Source organism: Centrocercus urophasianus, unplaced genomic scaffold (assembly GCF_019232065.1).
Source record: "Centrocercus urophasianus isolate 14NV4802_14NV808 unplaced genomic scaffold, USGS_Curo_1.0 seq_30, whole genome shotgun sequence".
In the NCBI taxonomy this organism is placed as follows: Eukaryota; Metazoa; Chordata; class Aves; order Galliformes; family Phasianidae; genus Centrocercus; species Centrocercus urophasianus.
Window position 1 is genome coordinate 7,496,288 of NW_024884867.1, and position 14,752 is coordinate 7,511,039.

The 14,752-nt window shown below is 44.7% G+C and overlaps 2 protein-coding genes across 7 annotated transcripts in view; one reads left to right on the forward strand and one right to left on the reverse strand.

Moving 5' to 3' along the window:
• The first annotated feature begins 8 nt into the window (after positions 1-8).
• Positions 9-2,048, forward strand: MTRFR (mitochondrial translation release factor in rescue). 4 transcript variants are annotated; one of them, XM_042828636.1, is made up of 3 exons: positions 9-100; positions 184-579; positions 823-2,048. In XM_042828636.1, the coding sequence occupies exons 2-3, from the start codon at positions 319-321 to the stop codon at positions 1,033-1,035; spliced, it is 474 nt and encodes a 157-aa protein (XP_042684570.1). In that variant the 5' UTR covers positions 9-100; positions 184-318; the 3' UTR covers positions 1,036-2,048. The 4 variants fall into 4 exon arrangements, with proteins under 4 accessions (XP_042684570.1, XP_042684572.1, XP_042684571.1 ...); XM_042828638.1 differs by lacking the exon at positions 9-100 and having other exon boundaries at positions 107-579; positions 823-1,058; positions 1,695-2,048; XM_042828637.1 differs by lacking the exon at positions 9-100 and having other exon boundaries at positions 107-579; positions 823-1,058; positions 1,698-2,048.
• The window catches only part of CDK2AP1 (cyclin dependent kinase 2 associated protein 1), a 15,469-nt gene continuing 2,708 nt past the window's right edge, over positions 1,992-14,752 (reverse strand). For all 3 annotated transcript variants that reach the window (XM_042828634.1, XM_042828633.1, XM_042828632.1), the window contains 3 exons: positions 6,518-6,624; positions 5,567-5,693; positions 1,992-2,834 (listed from right to left, as the gene is read on the reverse strand). In XM_042828634.1, coding sequence (XP_042684568.1) covers positions 2,767-2,834; positions 5,567-5,693; positions 6,518-6,595 — 273 coding nt within the window. In that variant the 5' untranslated portion in view covers positions 6,596-6,624 and the 3' untranslated portion in view covers positions 1,992-2,766. The remainder of the gene's footprint in view (positions 2,835-5,566; positions 5,694-6,517; positions 6,625-14,752) is intronic.

Here is a 14,752-nt window from a genome sequence, read left to right on the forward strand (position 1 = left end):
CAAGTGCCGCGCATGTGCAGATGTGACGGAAAGTGCGCGTAGGGCCGTGTGCGCAGGGAAATGCGCATGCGCAGTATGGCGCTCGGCCCGGGGCCCTGAGGTAGGCGGCGGGGCTGTGTGGGGGTTCGTGCTGCCGCCTCCGCTCGGGTCGATGCGGGACCGCGCTTCTGGGTTCTCTTGCAGATGCAGCCTCAGCGACGGAAGAAAAAAATCACCTTCTAGTGCCACCAAGCAGACACGCTTACTTGCAGATGCAAGCTTCCGCGTTGGTTTCCTCAGCTGCGCTTTAATTTCCATCGCAGAGAAGCTCCTTTCTGTATGAGCGTTCCGAACTCGTTCACCTTCGCGTTCGTTCGGGCGGCACGCAGCGCAGCCCTATGGAGGACGCAGCGGCTGTCCCTGAGCCGGGGGTCCTCGCCGTGGGCAGCCGGGAAGAGGAGCTCCTTGCAGCTGGTGCCGCTCACCGAGGCGGAGCTGAAGGAGCAGTTTGTGAGGGGCGATGGCCCAGGAGGGCAGGCCACTAACAAGACCAGCAACTGTGTTGTCCTGAAGCACGTTCCGTCAGGGATTGTGGTGAAGGTAATTGTGTTTTCTTTCATTATGGCAAGGGCTGCGTGGTGTTCAAGTTTGCTTTTATGGTCGGTCATAATCTCAGCATGGTTGTCGCAGAAGGGTTTATGCGTACGTGAAGTACCTCGGCAAGAAGCAGGTTTGGTTAACGGATAAATAACCTGGGGCTGTCTGGATATAAAGGTTTAGCAGGAAAACAGAAAAATGAACAGCTGAACGCTGTGATAAGGATGTCCTCCTGTATTTCTTCAGTGCCATCAAACAAGATCAGTGGAGAAGAACCGAAAGATAGCCAGAGAAATCCTGCAGGAAAAGGTTGACCTCTTCTACAAGGGTGAAGAAAGTGATGTTTATAAAGAGAAGAAGGCATCAGAGAAGAAGAAGCAGGAGAAAAAAAGAAGAGCAAAAGAAAACCTAGAAAGGAAAAAGCACTTTAAAGAGATGCTACAATTGGACAAGAAATAAACATGAAATACTGACTGGCTCTGGTAGGATAAGGGAGAAGTTTGTCATAGCTGTGCATAGTTTTCTGACTGATGTATAACAATGAGCTCCATAAGCACAACAGAAGTACTGAGTAGTGACCTGACCTGCTCTTACAGTAAAGTTGAAGAGTTAAAGCACACAGTGTGTTCTTACTTCTGTTTGCCATCATCTCATTACTTGTATTTAAGAATCTTTTTTCTGCTGAGTTTCTGCCTTGTACTATTTCATAGGCGTTCCAGTACATAAGGAGAACATTCCTTACAGGTTTTAACATTCCATCCTTACTTAGACAATGCCTGCACTGATATAAATCCTGCATGAAGTGACCAGGGTTAGATGGGACCTGAAAAAGCTGCTCTGTGATACTCTGATCGAGTACACAGACTTGAGACAAAGCACCACCAGTCACTGACTGTCTCCTTCAGATCTGTTAGTTGAACTTCCTGCATAAATGCTCCAGCTCCCTCAATTCTGAAGGAATTTTAAACATAGCTTTACAGCTTTTACCTGCAGTGATGATGAGCGTTGTTGAGGAGGGAAGGCAGGCATTCCTACAAGTGAGGGCTTATCGGGCTTATCACTATTTTAATACTGCTAATAGTTACTAATTGCTTAACTAGAACTTCTCTCATTTTCAGCAGAACCCTCACAGGCTGCTAACTGCATTCTGACCTTTGATAACAAAGGCAAACAGCTTCAAGAAGCCAAGCTGTCTGTGTATGTTGAAAGCAAGGTAGACTACTAGCAACAATACCATCCTCTGACAGAAGTCGACTGCAGCAGGACTGTACCTTCAATGAAAACAGACCAACAGTTTGCAGGCCTGTTCCCTTCTTCCTGAATGTGAGCCTCCTGCATGAAGGTTAAATCTTTGCTTTTCATACCAGATGTGTGAATCTGAACAAAGTGACTGTAGATACTTTTAATACAAACTGTTAATGAAAATAAGCTTTATTACATCAAGTAATAAATACATAAAAAGATGCAAATAAGTTTTAGTAATTTATCCAGAATTTTCTTTTTTTTTTTTTTTTTTTGCAAACTTAAAACTGAAATCTCCAGCCTTAATGTAGAAATTAGCTTTCCAGAACCTTGTTATTATTTAATAGGCTTCCCTATTTTCCATATAATTCATGCACTTTAAAAGGACTTCAAAGCACTATTAGTCATGCAAGTGTTTATGCAAAATGAACAAAAAAGGAAAAGTAAGAGGAGGAGAAGGTTATTATTTTTAAGCAGGGTCTATGCTGTATGGCAAATTGTGGCATAGCAGACTACTAAGTACAGCATGCTATTCTGCATTTATTTAATAAAAAAAAAGTCCTTACAGCTTATGTCAAACTTTGAAAGACTGACAGTTTGGGGTTACGTTGAAACAGTAAAAAGGATTTAAAAAAACCCAACAACGGGATTGTGGCTGGATAGGAAGAGAACTGAAATATAGCCTAGGAGAGAGCATTCCTCTGCATGCAGTTCAGTTTTCATGGTTTAGAAATGCCTTAGGGAGTTTTAGTGTCTTTACAAAATGCCAACCCTCAGCAAGTTGAAAAATCCTTGTTTTGTTATTCTTCACTATACATTTTTAAAGGCAAAAAGAAAGGTAAAACCTTCAAAATAAAGGAATTTGTCTGAATGTTTCAAGAGTCAGAATGAGTAGGCATTACTTTTTCTTCATTAAGAGATGGAAGATCTTGTAACTGCATTCATGGGCTAGGATCTTGCATTTCGTTCAGTCTCAGCCAAGCATTCCCGAACTAATCCTCTAGCATGAATAATGCCTGCAAAAGAATTGAGCATATTTTAAATTATCTCATTCAGGTGACATTTGCAGTGACAGTTCACAGAAAGGTTTATGTGTTTCTGCCGAGTCTCCAAGGCTACCACAGCATAACACAGAAAATGGAGAGAGCCCTCCCTGCCCTAACATCAGCCACTGCTGAAGAAGTTTGCTTTCCCAAACTGGTGTTAGGGATTGAAAATGGACCAAACAAGGAATCAGAGCATTATGAGCTTTGCAGGGCTGCAGTGACAAGTACATTGTAATGTGCAGTATCTTATTAAAATGAGAAACTTAATTAGAAAGAAAAAAAAAATCAACCTGTCAGTTATGTTGGTATTGTGGGGTGAAAAACAACTTATTTAGGGAGTCGTTTTAGCAAGGCCTAAGAGCCTTAATTAATGCCTTGGAACAATTCTTCTACAAGAGGATGCATCAAAATCCAAGCCTTCATAGTACTGCCTAAGCACAAGTTGTATAAGAGAAATCTTGTAATGCCGTGTGCATAAAGGTACCTCCTAACTGGCTCAACTCCCAGTATAAATCATCACTGCTTTACATGCTGCCATATCTACTCTCATAGGCATTGTGTGGAATTTTCCACAGAGTCCTTCTGTCTTGAGTTCTAGCAGCATGGACCTCAAGTCTTAATGCTGGAACTTCATGTTCACAGAGCTGCTGAAAGAACAGAGCTTAAGTTAGATTTTTATGATGGGAGACAGATTTTTCTACAACTAACAAGGTTATATTTTACTATCAGGAAAAGATGGGAGGTGATTTCTCTGCTCGGTCATGCTCCTTAACAAGATGAAGAAATGACAATAAGGCAATAGAAGAGATTTAATCTCTTGTTAGATGTAATGGATTCTGTCTCTAGAAGGCTGCTAACCCAGATCACAGCAACAGCCTCTACATTCAAGTAGAGACTGAGGACATGATGGGTGGATGGCTTTGCTCAGGGTTAAATTAAGGCAGACAAGTAAAGCTGCATCCTCCTACAGCTGTGAGAGGCAGAAACGCATATCAAAGCAGTATACTAGACCTGGATCTAATGGCAGGATGCCCAGTTTATGCAGAAGAACTACCCTGAATTATGTAGAACGCTGGGAATTTAGCCAGTTTTAGAGGTCAGTATCCTCTGTCCCTAGGAGCAGATGGAGCAGGGGACAGGGACTTTACTCAGCAGTAACCTCCTCGTGGCCATGGAGGCTGCCGTCACGTGGTTACCCTCACTCACTTTGCTCTCACACTTGCACATGCTCCTTCAGCCATATAGCTCCTAAAATGCAAAGAGATGTACCTTTGTGACCAAAAGATGGCAGCAAAAAGTACTTAATGTGGATTTTTTGCATCATTTGTGAGCCAGTCACAGTGGCAGCACTGAATCTTAAGCCTACATTAGCGAACAAATCAATGCTCAGTGCAAGAAGTAGCAAAACAACGTTTCCTCACCCAACTGATATTCTCTGAACAGTTCTGCATCTCTCCTGCTCTCTCTCAAGTTGTCCCCATTAGCCTATTGCCATTCATGATCTATTAATACTGACTCCGGCAATGCAATAAAGAGAGACTCCAGCAACATTGATTTTAGCTGGGCTAGATTCCACTTACCACTCATCAGCAGACTTTATTGCATCCTTTCCCAGAACAGCTACTAGTCATTTTATTGCTCGTCACGGCAGATATATTACTCTCCCATAATGGTTGAGCCTTAAATAAAGCTTTGTAGTCTTGGGTGAGTGTAAGGGGGATCTGCAAGGTGGTGAGATGTTAGTCTGTTACAGTAACACTGCCGTTCAGGTTGAAGTGAGTGAGCCAAACTCAGCACAAGGACTAAGGAAAGGGAGGAAAAGGTAACTCTGTGTATTGGCCAGGGACAGAAATGCCAGCACATCCATTGTAGGTGGCATTCAGGGTCATTTTAGGAGCAATGGAATGTCCCACTGCTCCTTCACAAATACCCCTTGCACGTCCTCTGCAGAGGACAATGTCAAGCTGACGTAAGCAGCAGGGCATGTGGGGGTTCCTTTTACACTGCAAAGGAAAGGGCATTTATGTGACCTCTTTTAGCTGACTAAGCAAAGCTGAAGAGACCTCATCAGCCAGACCTAAAAGCTTCTATGTCCCTTAGCAGCAGCCTCCTAATGACATCCACTTGAAACAGGTAATGGAGTCTAAGTGGCCCCATACCATGCAGAGGAGGAGTATGTTTGACATCTCACTCTCAACAGCCTTCACTGACAAACCCTTTCTGTTTTTCCCCAGCTGTTCTCTCCACCAGCCTCAGTGCAACTTAACACAAAGCAATATTTCCTTAAGCCTTTCAGTAAGAGCTCCTGGGTCAAGGAGGTGAGTGACGTTTATCAGAGGATGAAAACAATGTTTGGTTGTGTATTTTGGATGTTAGAGAGAAGACACAGTTAAAGGACAAGCAAGTCACCAAGAACCTAGCAGAACATGTCCAGCTGACAACTTAAAGCTTCTAAAACAAGGTTTGAATTATTAACTGAAAATTTCCCTGTGCTCATGAAACACATTTGGCCACTATTAAATACAGCAAGAATAGAGCATACCAGAGCTCTAGTTGCTCATTAATACACTCAGTTTAACAACAAGCTCAATACAGCTGTCTCCATTCAAGGGAGACCATTGTTATGAAGCTGCCTACAAGTAGTCAGTACACAAAGAATATGGGATACCTTAAAATATACATTTCTCTTTTCTAAACATTACCTCGTTTTAGCCTCTCCATCGCACTTTTACTCCCAGCATATGTGGGTCTGATCTCTTTTCCTAATTCTTCGATGATAGCTAGAAGTTCTGCATATTTGCTCTGCGGTACTTGACTGCTGCTGGTACCCTGTAATTGGAAGTAGATTAATCTCAATTAAATGCTACTAAAACCAAAACAATTGGAACAAACAGCACCTGGAAATTCACTGAATACCCCAGGAAGCCACTTTTTTTAAAAAAATAAGTTGTCAGGTTTGCTACATAAACATGATTTTCTTTTTGCCTTTGCTGCTGTGGCTGGACACAATGCTACGTGCCCTTCAAAAAGTGGAGTCACGTAGGATGCAGCTGCACGATTGGAGCCTGAGATGAAGCAGAAGTTAGAACAGTCCTACAAAAACAGCAAACTGAGAACTAATTGTTGAACCCTCTTGCTGTCTTTATCAGTGTTCAGATGTATATTTTGTATTAGAGAGAATGAAGAGCAGATAAAACAAAACTGCCCGTACAGTAGAGGAAATCCTATTAAGTGGTAAACAGATGTCACAGAAAGTTCACCAGCCCATAGGTATGTCTGTAACATGCTTCATGAGACTGTCAATCTTAAATCAGCAGTTTGTCCAAGGCAAACAGTTAAAGGTGTAGGACTATTACTTTTCTAACGATTAAAAAGCATGTAACAGCCCTTGCTACCAGAACATAACTCAAGACATGGTTCACTGACTCAGAAGGAAAGGGACTAACAGTTAATTAGTAACTAATCTCACTCAGCACTCTGCTTAGTCTAATTCGATCCCAAGATACGTGTGATGAATCAGTTTGCCATTTGGGTTTGATTTCAGACCTTAGTGAGAGGGAGGAACACCTCAGATTACAGGCCACTATCCACGATACTGTGCAGTCATAGGGTCAGTGATCTGGTGAAAGAAAAAACAAGCAGCAGAGCCATACCTGTATCCCTTGTGTGTACCCTAGCGATGGGGGCCCGTAGTCATTTATCAGCTGCCTGTATTGCGCAGACGTTGCCATACTTGTGGAAGGAGAGTGAACACTCCCAGCTGCAGAGAAAAAAGAGAAAATGCTTGTTATTATCTCCAGATGGATGAGTCGGTTACATGGGAACACATTTCAGGTGGCTTTCCTCTTTTCTTAAGCTGTGAATTCTCACCTTACTCTAAGCCAGCTGATGCCAGAGCCACACTACTTCCTACTAACAGACAAATTACTGCTTCCCCAATGTTTGCTGTACACTTCAAAATAGCACAGCCTGCAACCTTATCAGTGCAAATTGTTTGTCTAAAAGTGAAGCAGTGTAACATGACAACTTGTTCTGCCTCGACAAACTAAATCTTAAGGAGCCCTATTTTTGCATATATACATTCCACGTAGATGAGTCTAACGCCCTGCGCTATTTTTACTTTTTCAGTGCAAGTTATCTGAAAGCAATTTTGCAACTCAAAGTGTCATCACATGGTCAATGCAAGTTACCCTCAGTACTATTTTCAGCTGATGCCAAAACTATTCATAGAGAACAGTCAGTTGAGGTCTATCAGATCTGCTGCTCATTGTATGACATTGAGGTGAAGACTGCTAAGCATTATTCCTCTTTGTGAGATATCAAACATCTTTTGCCTGTCCAACTGTGCTACGTAAGTAAATCAAAGGCAAAAAACCATCTCTTTGGATTATGGGTCAGCTCAAAGACTCTACCAATGCAATCACTGGTTAACTACTTCAGAAACAGGGAAGCAAGACACTTCACTACCCCACTATGGTAAGCATTTGTTACTGAGAAATAAGATTTCTTTTGGAGGGCCTAATCCTGCTCCCTGTTTTACAACAGCTTTAACGGGCTGGTGATGAATTGCACACTCAGGGCTGAGGCAGTGTTCGACTTAGCTGCTCTTTCACTCCTGCAGTTAAAAGCCCCCACACCTCCACTGGTGCTGCTCTCCTTGCCTGCAGGCACAGACTCAGACCTCCTGCTGCCTGCAAATCTTCCCTTTGCAGAAACCCTCACTAAAAATTCCCAATTGCCCTTCATTAGAGGAAGGGATCTTATTCACCACCTTCCACATGAACCTGAATTATACCATTGACAAGTCACTGCTGCTCAGAACCACGTAAACCACTAGCTTTGTTTAGAAGTTGCAAGAGATTTCATTCCCTGTTTCTCTTCACTAAGAAACAGAAAGCCAGTAGTTACATTGTGAAAAGCTCTGCTGAACACAGTGGAACAGACTCTACCTTGGCTGGGAACTCTTTCCATTTCAGAATGTATCACAGGTCATCACTGTGGTGGTGTCTTTGTTCTAGGAAGAGAGTATGTTCTACATCCTGCCCAGTTAACTGGATGTGAAATCCTAATGAAGGTAAACTGGGCTGGTCACGAGGTCCATTTGAAAAAAGGAAGGTTTATCTTTGTTTCAAACCAAGCCACTAAGTTTTATGGCACTATACTGCATGTGTCTACTGCTAAGGTTTCATGAGGAGTTAACAGTCGCATCCTTCTGAAGCACAGTAAAAACAAACAGCAAAAAAAATCAAAACACACCTACAGAGCATGGGTCCTGCACTGGGGAGGAACACCACAGTAGTCAACTGTGCTCCCAGTCAGCCCTTCCCTCTGTGCATGCTCAATGGCAAGGTTTCTGTACCTACAGCTCAGCCAATATTCCAAGTCCAGATGACTTGAAATTTCAACACTTATCAAACATGACACAACAGCAAACAGCATCTTTCCTCCAGTGATTTCAAAATGCTTCAAAACACTAATGAACCCTTTGTGCTGCAAGGTAGAAAGATTTAATTACCTCAATTAAGCAAAGACAGACTCTAGCGATTTCTGCTCCCATAGAATAAAACAAAAGATGCATCCTGTAAAGACTTGTTCCCAGGCTGCTACTGCAAGCACCACGCATACGGGGCCTGGAAGCTCCAACCTGGCTCTGAGCAAGAACTTGGATGGCCAGGCTCGGGAATCCTGCTTTGGCCACTCAACAGACCTCACCAACACTTACCCCACAGCTGCACACCACGCAAACAGGACCGTTTTCACCAGCATATCATTGGCTAATGATAAAATAGTACAGATAATTAGAGATCATTTGAGGTTATGCAAATTTAAACGATGTGTGTTTCATTTGGATGAAATAACACAGCAGGGCATGGCTACATAAGAGAAAGCTCCACTAAAAACATGATGTGGCAAGATAAAACAGCGAAGTCGGGCCGAACCATACTTTGCACACATAAGGTACCGCAGTGGACAGCAGCAAGACTCAGCACAGGAGTTTCACAAGCAAAGAACTTTCAACAGGCAGCAATGAGGGAGAACCCACTGCCAGAGCTGGGACAGAGCTGGGACAGAGCTGGGACAGAGCTGGGATGTGGCTCCTGCCCGCAGCCAGGGCCCTACCTGGTGCTGCTCCACAGCTGGGTGCTTATTGTCTGCTGTACCCACGCTATGCAGAGCTGTGCAGCAGACACTAGAGGCCATTGCTGAGTACGGCGTGCCCTGCCAAGTGACAGATCGTGGTAACCATGGTGAGTTTACCCGTTTCTTTGCAGTCTGCATCAAAAATGTAATAAGACATAATGCCATGCGCCGACCACTTTATCAGCAGCAGCAGGCCCTGAGAACAAAGGAAGGATTTGGCTTGGCCGTGGCACCGGCTCCACACGCCCAAGCCAGAAGTTGTGCCAGCCAAACTCTGCTGGAGGAAAGGAAGATGAAAAATCCTGGATTTCACCTCATTTTAAGATGATGCAATCATGAAAATGAAATTAATTGCGGGGATATTATTATCTCACGGGGTAATGGACCTTAGGCTTTCTGACCTATCACTTTGTATGTTAATCTCAAAGAGAAGCCCTGGGTCTCAGATGACTATTAGTCAATTAACCCGAAATACATCTGCATGCCTGAACATTCTGTACACTGCAGATTAAAAAAAATAATAACAATTAAAAAATCACCAGCTATTGCTGTTACAGTTAGGAGGAAAAATTAGGCCAACGAGTCTCAGAGCCAAGACCCAGTCAAAAATCCGTTTGATGATTAGGCATTCACTGGAGAGAGGAAAAAAAGGAGGGGGGATCTAAATTGAGGCTTGCTCTGTCATGTTAAAGTAACAATGGAGACAAGACAGTTAGGAACTGACAGAAAAGGGAGTGTGCTTGTACTGAATTCGAGTGACACTCTGCATCACCTCCCAGATTGTCTTAGTGCTTGCTGCTGCGTTAAACCTAAATTAATGTACACACTTTCCTGCCTCCACTTTCCTAATTAAACGTACACAAAACCTTTTATATACTCATTTATTCTTGTGCCAACAATGTCTTTTATTTCTGTGTTCACACAGAAGACTGACAGAGGCTTTTTTTTTCCCCACAAAAATATAGTGAGTTTCTTGCTAATCAACATAATTCGTCATTAATTAGGATAAGGTCTAACAATACAGCAAATAGAAATGAGGGGGTTTTTTTGTTTGTTTCTCTTTTTTTTGTCAAAATCTCTCCCTTCCAGTAACATCCTGCAAGACAAAGGATCAAGAACCAACCTTTGTTTCCCTGGACTCCCTCAGACCAGGAATCTCCCCATCAATTTCCAACAGGTTTGCAGAGATCCATCCAGTTTCTTCTCTACTGTTTCCAAGCCTGAGCAGCAATGCCAGTCTCAGATCTTACCCCTACTGCTGTTGCTTGCTGGAAAGCTAACTGGAAAAGCAGCTTACCGTGCACCCCACAAGGAAGCAGCGGGGGCAGGAACGTGTGTGCCTGATCCACTGATCCACTGACCCACCTGATCCGCTCCCAGATGTCCACAGGGACACCTCTGTGGTGGCCACAGCACTCTGCTTCACCCTCACAGACACAGCAAAGCAAAATCAGAAACAGTTACTCACCTCGCCCAGTTACTCATGTAGAGCTGACTTAAGAGCTAACCCTACTGGATATGTGTTTCTCTATAACTGCGCTTTGCAGGGTCCTATAAAATGGCATGTATAAGCTCCTGCCATTTTACAAACTCTTTGTACTCAAGAATGTAAGAGATTCCTGCAGGTATGCGGTCTGAGATATCCAGGATGGAATATTTTAACTGAGAGGATGCAACTTCTCTGCCCTGAAGTGGCCCAGTTTGCATTAAAACACGTGAGAAATGCTCTGAGCTGCGCGGACAACGTACGTTGCAAGGCAAGGATCCTCCAGCACAGGATGGGAGGCAACATCCTCACCTACCACAGCCATCTCTGCAGTATTTGCACACAGCCTGAACCGCAGCTGCAGAGTTCTGGCTGACTATGGGATTATTTGATTCCTTAGCCCTCTGCACAACTTGGCTTAAGCTCAACGAGCGCTGCCTGCCATCCACGGGACACCACACGCACGTCTATACAAGCGGACCTACTGCACAGCCAAGCAACACATGGAGCACTACGAAGATGCCAACCCACAGCAAAAATGCTGTCAGCCCCCGTTTCCCCCAACCTCCAAAGAATTTATTTTTTTTAATTTTAAAATAATGGACCTAGTTCTCATCTGCACAAAACATTCCTTATAGGACTGGCTGTGAAAGTTTTATTTTCACCCGCTATTTCCCACCTTAAACAGCCTGTGTGGCAGAAACAGACCTTTCTTTGAATAAAACTATTTCACTTGAAAGCAAAAAAAATTCAGCACACACACATATAAATATGTTCTCAAGAAATAGGACATTCTTTTTCGTAACAGCCAGAGGCCTTGCTCTTTTGATCCATCACACTCAGGGCCTTTCCTCTAGTACTCTCGTTCCACTTAATCTTCCCATGTGGATAACGGTCATGTTTTATTTCTTCTCTTTCCAACTCCTCCCTTTCTTCTTTCTTTTTTCTTTTTCTTTTTTTTTTTTTTAAATCAGACAAACAGAAGACAGTCCCTCTGCCTCCCCACTGCTCTTCTATTCTAGCTGAAGACAGGGCATTTCTACATTAGCAAATTATTTGGCACAGTGAGAATGGATCGGAAGATCAAAGCCTTTGGTACGTGTATACCACATGTAGCTGGGGCGAGGGGCAGGATTTAAGTTTGGAATTTAGTCTGATCCCCCAGACTGGGTGTCTGCATCACAAATATGGCTCAAAGCTGTCCAGCCTTTGGTTTGGACCTCTATGTTCCCCTAAAGGATGGAGCACCAGTTGCATAACTGGAGCACAGCTTCTGGTTTACTTTTACACAAGAGGAATGAAGCTAGCACAAACCAAAACCACCCTGCAACTCAACTGACTGGTGGGTGGGGATGACGCAGAGATGTGCTGGTTGTGAAAACCATGCCAGTCACTGCTTTGAACCTAAGAGCTCTGGTAGACAAAGACAAAAACACCATTTTCCTAAATGTCCAAACAAGTCCACTGAAAAATTGTTCATTCTGAAACATGTTTAGCGAGTCTCTTTTCTGTTCATGGCTTCATGTGGATTTCAAGTGACCTGGGAACCTGACATTTTCAGTTTGTAACATGAGGGTTTGGGAGTGGAGCATCATCTACATTTCCTAAAAAATATCCCCTCTGCTAAGACATGAACACTTTGCTCTCCACATTGTTTGTAATCGTAGTCTTTCCAGTACCCTCATTCCAAAAAAAGCAGCCCCTCACTACAGACACCGTGAAACCCAAGCTGTCTGTACAGGGCAACAAGCAAGCCATTTGCTCATGCAAGTTTGCACTGCAGTCTCAATAAGAAATAAGCTAACATGTTGGGCATCACATCTCAGGACTGAACAATATCGGTCTCCCCAGTTGCAAGCTGCAGCCCAGCCCCAGTGAGGGAAGAATCTTTCTCATTCACCTCTTCATTCACCTCTCTCTGAGAATTTGCTTTTTTTTTCTTTTCTCTCTTTTCTTTTTTTTTTACCACAAAGCTTCTGACAGCCCCGCTGGTCCTCAGCATGGCAGCACCATTTGCTAACCGGGAGCTGAGGCACTGTCCTTTCTCTTGCCAAAGTCTGCTGCATCTTGCTTCTCCAGCTCCTAAACACAGAAGTTTTCAAGCTTTATTACAGGAACAGGGTTTGTCTTGAAACATGGTAACATTTCTAGTTGAAATTACAAAGGAAAATCCAAGCTCTTTCTGCTGGTTTCTGGACCTTTAAACTACTGCTCTCGAACATGTGCCTGAACAAAACTGGTAGATATCCACAACAGAGCCAGGAAAGGCCCTGGACCAGAGAAAACCATACAAACACAGAATCACGGAATGGTTTGGTTTAAAGAGGCTGTAAAGCTCACCTAGTCACACACCATCAGACCTTTACCTCCCACCAGACCAGGCTGCCCACAGCCCCACCCAGCCCAGCCTCGAGCACCTCCAGCATCCTGACCACATCACGCAGTTTTGGGTCACTGGCAAACTCACCAGGGATGTTAAATCTGTTAAATCAACACCAGTCCCACTGCAGAGCCCTGAGGAGCATCGCTTGTCCCTGATCTCTACCTGGTCATCCAGATCGTGACTGCAACTGAACATCAACTCACTGAACACAACTGGACATTGAGCCATTGACTGCAACTCTCTGAATGCACCCATCCGACCGATGAATGTCAGTCAAAAGACAAACTACAGACCTGGTCACAGCTGGTGCAAATCCCTCTGCTTCAACTGAAGTTGGTAGAGATGCTCCACTTTATCTCAGTGCAATGGTTGATCCTCTTACAGAGGAACAGAATTAAACAATATGAGATACAAGGCAGGTGAGGAGGAAGCAGTACTACTTTGCAATATTCAGTACAATATGCAAGAAAACAAATAAAAACGTTACATTAAAACAGGTAACAGAGGTGCCTGGGGACATGGTAGGCTCAGGTGATGGTGTGAAGGTACAGACACAGCATCCCAGATCCCTAACAGAGCTCCTGTTTACCTCCTGTGCAGAGAAGGCATTTGTGTGGATTAAAAGGGGCTCCACCCTGCAGAGTGTGTGGGATCCACAAAGGGGATGGATAATTCAGGCAAAATGCTGCAAGACCTGGGCAGGAGGAACAGGTACCAGATTCTGCTCTGACAACACAACACCCTTCCCAGAGTCTGGTGCAACGTAACGAGCGAGCAGCCCCATTTTCCATGCCCACAGCCATCCCCAGACCTGCCACAGCCTCACAGAGGCTTTCTCCCCACATTGCCCCATCCCAAGCCAGCCCCTCTCTCAGGGCTCCAGCCCAGGTTTGTGCATCCCAAACGTGCTTCTGTACAACACAGCACAGCGACCCATCCAGCCGGGCCACTCACTGAGCACGGAACAAATCTGATTTTGCAGTGGTCACTCTCAGCCCAAACTTGGGAGGACTTCTCTCTGCAGCAAGGATGCAGCTCCAGGAGCTGAGCTGACGCGGTTCCAACAGCCCTGCACAAAACCCTGCACTGCAGGGCAGCAGCGTCACCTCCCAGAGGAAAATCCCTGCGAGATCCACTGCTGGCCAGAGCCCTCGGTCGGCTGAGACCACAACGCTTAGCATTCACACGGAGAAGCTTCTGCAGGGCTGATCTCAGGCCAAAAGGGACAGATTTCCTGTTTTCCTCTCCTCTGCAGGACGGGGGAGGGGGGTTCCTTCGCCCCAGGTTCGGAAGCAAACCTCGGGTTTCTCCTCCTGGATGGGGGCATTCGATGTCAGCACAATAGAGAAGCAATCTCCTTCTACTTGGAATTAAGCTCCAGAAAGGAGGGGGCCATCTGCAGTCCTATCACTCCGAACGCAATATGTGTGACTGCAAGGACTGCTTTGTCTAACTCCCTTGGCCTTAGGCCACGGTGCTGGCAATACCACGAGCGAGAGGAAGAGCTGGTGCGTGAGGATAATGGCAGAAGGCAGGGAGGGAGGAGAGAGCCCATTTTGGATTCAGAGGAGGACATTCTTTCATTGCAAAGATTCCGGGGGTGTCGGGGGCGATCCCAACTCGGGAGAGAGGACAACTTAGAGAAGAATAGTTCCAGCATGACAGTAAACTTGCAGCTACGGGGTAGGGGGGGGGAAAAAAAGGAGGAGGAGGTAGGAAAGATAAAATGCAAGAAAAATCGAAATCTGAATCGCAGCACGAGCAGCAGAAAGCACACGGGCAGAGCACCGGCAGCACAAACTTCCCCACTCAGCCCCAGTGCCGGGCATGGGGCCGGGTCCCCCCACAGTGACACTCACACAGCCCCCCCATCAGCAC

Excerpts from the sequence above, each read along its gene's own strand:
- MTRFR (XM_042828636.1), top strand. The coding sequence starts at position 319 with ATGAGCGTTCCGAACTCGTTCACCTTCGCGTTCGTTCGGGCGGCACGC. Across the intron at positions 580-822 it reads CGTCAGGGATTGTGGTGAAG|TGCCATCAAACAAGATCAGT; the intron begins GTAATTGTGTTT and ends GTATTTCTTCAG.